Below are 6000 nucleotides of genomic sequence, written 5' to 3' on the forward strand. Positions count from 1 at the left end.
TCAAAATAGGTTTCAAACAATGAAACAGTGGAAAACCAGTTTCAGAAAGACTTTAAATTGATTTTAAGAGCCATTTGTACCTCTCTGATGGGTCTTGAAAGTGTGTTGCCTACACAAGATGTATCAAAACATTTGGATTCTTTTGAAAGCAGAGGTTAGGCATCTGCAGAGCTACAGTCAACAGGGATGTAGTCTTGTAGGTGTTTGGCCACGTATGTTCAGGCCAAATCACTGAACACCTTGTATGTTAAGATCATTCTTTTATACTGTACTGTATACCTGACAAGAAGCCTGCATGATGCATCTGAGGATCTGACTGGCTAGGAACTGGGGTTGAAGAAGTCTGCACATAGGCCTATAATGTGAAGGACATGGAGGACCACCTCAAACATTCAGTACTACAGAGAAAACCGATTCTTGGGTAAAGCTTGTGAACTGAATGTTAAAACACAGGTGAAAAACAAATTATTTCTCAAATGTATCGATGTGCCCAGATGTATTGATGTGCAAAATACATTGCCCATCTTTTAAAAAATATGAGACATCAATTTAATCTCAGATTTACTGCAGTTTAATTTCAAGGAATAAAATGTATTTTCATCTGCACGGAAGACTGCCAGAAGCGGAAGCCAGGCAAGTGTAAGATTTGGTTCACATGTCAAGGTGCTCATGAGCTTGTATCTCATTATTTTCTCATTAGCACTCATTAAATCACTGTTAAAAATATCTTCCATTTAGGAACAGCAATTTTAGAGTGTGAGCCGTCTATTGGCTAAAGAGGGTTGGGTAATAATGGAGAAGAAAAGGTGGAGATTGCTCTAATCATCCACAATTACATCTGATTAATAGGCTGTGTACTAAAAGCTAGGTAGTCTGGATTAAATCACTGCAGGGTTTAAATCATGTTCTCATAAATGCACATTACACAAAAATCTGTGATGACCAGCATACCTGAGTGCCCACAAGTCAGATATAGGCTATATGAAGGAATAATGAGAGATATTAATTAATTTCATTTTGAAAAGCTACAGATATAATGACATACGTTATAATGTGCAGCCAATTCAATAGCTGAAGTGGGACCATAAGAGGACATGCTGGTAATTGACTTTGTAAAAGTGACACATCCATGTTCTCAAGTGAGGGAACGTTGGTTCCATGCTTAATACCTGATAAAATATCTCATGTCTGAACACCTCAGCGACAAAATACATTGGAGATCCCAGAACTCAAAAATAGAGAGCCTAAATTACAGCCAGTGCCATGAATGAGTTAGAAAACTAGCCTAAAGAGTGGAGCCAAAATGTAGCTAACCTACGGCATTCAGGAAATCAGCGGCAAATGTCTATGCGGGAAACGGACATGTGGGTCATTCCATGGACAGGATCAGGCTCACAGTCAGGCCAACAGATTTTGAAATCTTCACATAAGGTTTCAATTCACCAATGAGTTGTGCATCTAGATAAAGGGTGCATAGCCTTAAACTTACGTGCCCATAAACCTATACGGTTGTGTTGCATCTTTACACGTGCCTAGTTACACCTATGAAAGTTATGCAATAAATCATTTGAACGATATCACCACAGACATTTCTGACGTCAATATTATAAAGTAACCCCGCTACATTGGAGTACATCAACAATCTATAATTTTCATAAATCATGTTGGTACTTAGATATAATTACTACACGAAGTAGTTCAAAGAATACCTCGATACACAGACATTGGAAACCTAATTTCACTTTAAGCGAGAAGGACAGAACACACGACATGCAATGACAACATTTGGCACATGGAGAATATCGCAACAGCGCAATCCTCGAGGAAAAAAGAAGATATGGAAATCATCACAATGATTAAGCAGCCTAGCTACAACCACATACACCCTAAAATTATAATTAAAATAATTATTTAAAATATATTTACATTTGTTAATATAGGTATATATTACAGGGGTACACCATCGTGTCGGAAAAGAAATGTCATAAGGCTAACGTTAGCTACAATATGAATAATTCGTAACACGTATCGTCCTGGTCAGTCTTTCATCGCCAAAAATGCAAGATACTGGGCTAAGCCTTTCTCATAGGCAATCAGGCTATTAGATAATAACAAAGCATTCATATATAAATATGTATCTTAACATTTCCACCCTTCTCCAACCATGTGAACCTCACACAAGGCTCCAGTGGGAGTTTCTCATTCAAAAATCCTTTGTTTCTACACTGTACGCTGAGGAAATGGCAATCTATGAAGAACGATCAGGGGATATGTTAATTGAAACTTGAATGCATTCAGGCGTTATTTATTGCGTGATATACGGTTGCATAATGAACCCGTCAAAAGAATCCCTTCCTGTCGAGGACCTGTATATTCAAATATTAACATGTTCCGTATTAAATGTAGCTAGCACTCCCACCTCACACACCAATGCTTAGATAAATATAAATCTCAACGCCAAACTCACCAAGTGTTCCCTGATCCGGAATTGATTTAGCTCGACTCTTCCAAACATTGCCGAAGAAAATAAAGAATAAAATAAAACGAGAGATGTACAGAGATGGCATTCTTGTAGCTACATCACCATTGCCAACAAGGTAGCCATTCATCCATGTTGTTTTCGGGTACTGACTACTACTCAGATCTCCCAGTCTTCAGATGCCCACTCCCCTGCACGCTGGCTCTCCGTTTGGCTCGCAGATCCATTGTCTTACATGGGAGGAGATGCTGTAAATGTGGTGTGTATGTTCGCCCTCTATTGGTGAAATAGTGGTATGGTGTGTCAGAGAATCAGCATGATGTAAATTGTAAGAATCTTAACATTAGTATAAGTTTTCCGTGTTGTTTTGCTCAAAATTAGACATTTTTGTACGAAGTCGATTAAATCGTAACGATACTTTACGGTTGTGTATTTATAGGATTAATTTAAATGTTTCATTCTTACACAATGGCAGGATGCTGATTCAGTGTTTATGTTATTTATTATCTTACCCAGCGGCTGAAGGAAGGCAGTTCGCATTCGTGCCATAAAATAAACCAGGATTTCCTCTTTTTGCACAAATAGCATGCCTTCTGACCTTCAAAGAACTCCGGTTTCCATTTTCGTGGGATAATGCTCAACAAACAAAGTTATTTAGTTATTCTCATAAGGTTTAACACTGTCTAACAATAAAGTTTAAATGCATTTCACTAGATACCTCCTTACCATTACGGACTTCTTAAATTTTAGCTCCAGACCATTAATATTTACAAAACATTATGTATTTAACAAATAGAAAACGCTATGCTGGCTTGATACTTAGCAAATGCAACTCACATGCTTGAATAAACAATTTCTGGCAAAACATTTTTTATTTATTTATTTTGTTTTCCCTCATTCATTGCTTTATCTGTAATACATGAATAATATGCAAGAAGATCAAAACCAAATCAACATCTGTAAAACATCGTTTTGAAATTAATGAACTATCTTAATTACCCCGTGAGGGATTAATAAAGTTGTATCGTATTGTTTATTACAGTAAGAGGAAACTTTTAATGTATTGATATGCAATACATTAGCAGAACTAAAAAGAAAATATCAAAAAGTACCAATCATGAAATACCCAACATAGTGTTGATTTAAGGAGTTCTTGAAGAAATTTCCCAAGCATTTTTTGCTCAGCACACAACATGGCTCTATGGCCCCCACGAATATGCAGCTTTGTCAATGTTGGCTAAGCACTGAAATTGAGTTTTATGTGACAAAACTTACTGTGTGACGTTTCTTGGTCAAAAACACAAAAACAAGTATATTAATGGAGATCACTTTAATTACATGCAGACCACATTTTAGCTGGAAAGCTCCCATCACAGTATGCCCCAGGTACAATGTAAAGGCTTATTACAGCATATTCTGTGACAGACTGGCGTGACTGTGACATAGCACTGGTTAACTGCAGACCTGGGTCAAATACGTATTTGTTTTGGATTCAAATACCTTTCTGTGCTCTTTTGATCTTGTCTGGTATAATTGAGCCTGCCAATAGGACCAGAAGGCAGTGTTTGCCATTTTTGAGAGTATTTAATTGGTCCCAATACAACAGACAAGATCAGTAAAGTGTAGAAAAGTATTTGAATCCAAAACAAATACGTATTACTGACAGTTATACTGATAGTTTTTATTAAATAGAACAGCATGTCATCCAAACTTTCCGGTAATAAATAGTATGATTTAATCTCAACATGCAAACTACTATACGAAGATTACTGTCCACCACATGCTTAGATCATTTTCTTGTGAACATATACACATTGCATGAGTAAACCACATTACTGGGAGTGTGTGGCTGCTAGGCCTCGTTGCCCCCAGCAACAGCTCTCTCCTCCTCCGTTCCTCACTGGCCCCCCAGTGGCTGAAAGCTCTCAGAACAACCATTTGAGCAACAAGCTATAAGAGTGCTGTGAATAAACAGTCATAGTGAGGGAGCAACCAACAATTACCCAAGCAACATGTCTGTGTCATGCACATACAGTGTGGCAAAATCTATAACAGCAATATTTCCTTTCTTTACACATTTCTTCTCATTATCTTTCTGACACTCCCATAGTGGTTGATAATGATGGTAGCACTTAAATATTTTTAGAATAAAATACAATATTTGGACCCAACTATTCTAGCTGTTTGGCTATATGAGTACATTAAGCTACATCACATTACTGTCTGTGAAATAAGTAATAATCAATATACTTTAGCTGTCCAGTGATTTCATTCTTAAATTTTCCTGGCAGAAAATTAATATTTTATTTCATTAATATCTCTCAGCATGACATGATAATAGTATTTCAACCACACCGATCTGTTTCTGGTTTTCATGCAAACTTTTGGCCTTAATTACTTAATTAGCGCATAACGCATGAATGACAACTGAAGGCTGTTCTCCCGTCTCAGGAGAAACATTTTACTGTGATCTAATCTATGAGCAAGCCAGTTTGGTGTATATAGCTAATTCGCTCATTTAGCCAGAGTAATTGGTAGAAAGAAAAATTTGCATACACACCGATCCTCCAGGACCAGAACTGCCCACCCCGTATTAGATACTAAACCAGACACTCACATCCCTACAATTATTATATGTAGTCATGGATTATAATTGCTTAAAATAAAACCAACCAAACTAAATATGAATTAAAATATGACTTTTTAAAGTTCACTTCCTGTTTTACTGAGGTATAAAAATGAAGTAACGCTCAAAACCCATTAGCATCAGGAAAGGATTAAGAAATCACAGAAAAAACAAGGCAAAGGATTGTGGACCTTCACAGGTCAAACAAATAAATAAAAAATCTAAAGATACAACTTCCCACTATTAATTCGATCAATAATTAGGTTTGAAACCCCTGTAAGAGTTGTAAACCTACCTTGTAGAGGGCACAAATGCATCTTGCCCCCACACCCAGTATGGCGCATGGTTTAGGAGGCAAATAAAAAGGAACCAAGCGATTTATCTCAACCATACATCAAAATAAACAAATAAATAGTTAATTGACAACAAAATGACTGGTTGCAATGGTCATGTGAGTCTCCAGCCAATATAAAATTTGTGGTTCTGAAGAGGCATGTCAAGACTGAGGGATCTGAAGGCTCCTGAATGATTCTGTATGGATGAATGGTCAAATCTTCCCAAATGCTTTCACCAATCTCTTTAAAAACTATAGATCAATGGTAACCAACCCTGTTCTTGGAGATCTACTATCCTGTAGGTTTTCATTTAAACCCTAATTTGGCACACCTGATTGGTCTACTTAGTAGCTCAATGGAATCTCTAGCTATTGAATAACGTGTGCTCTGCTAGAGTTGGAGTGAAAACCTTCAGGCTGGTAGACCTCCAGGAACAGGGTTGGCTACCACTGCCATAGATGATTCAGTAGTGGGAAATACATTTATAATTTTTGGTGTTATAAAGTTTAGTTAAGTGTTATTTCAGTTGAATAAATAACTTTTCAAAATTTGTTTATTTA

The 6000-nt window shown here is 36.9% G+C and overlaps 1 protein-coding gene across 1 annotated transcript in view; it reads right to left on the reverse strand.

The window, feature by feature from the left end:
• Window positions 1–2713, reverse strand: part of LOC118219464 (protein FAM171A2-like) — a 48870-nt gene extending 46157 nt beyond the window's left edge. Inside the window, exon 1 of the mRNA XM_035402631.1 lies at window positions 2468–2713. Coding sequence (XP_035258522.1) covers window positions 2468–2609 — 142 coding nt within the window. The 5' untranslated portion in view covers window positions 2610–2713. The remainder of the gene's footprint in view (window positions 1–2467) is intronic.
• Between the last annotated feature and the right edge of the window lie 3287 nt (window positions 2714–6000).

The sequence above is a fragment of the Anguilla anguilla genome, chromosome 2 (genome assembly GCF_013347855.1).
Source record: "Anguilla anguilla isolate fAngAng1 chromosome 2, fAngAng1.pri, whole genome shotgun sequence".
NCBI lineage: Eukaryota > Metazoa > Chordata > Actinopteri > Anguilliformes > Anguillidae > Anguilla > Anguilla anguilla.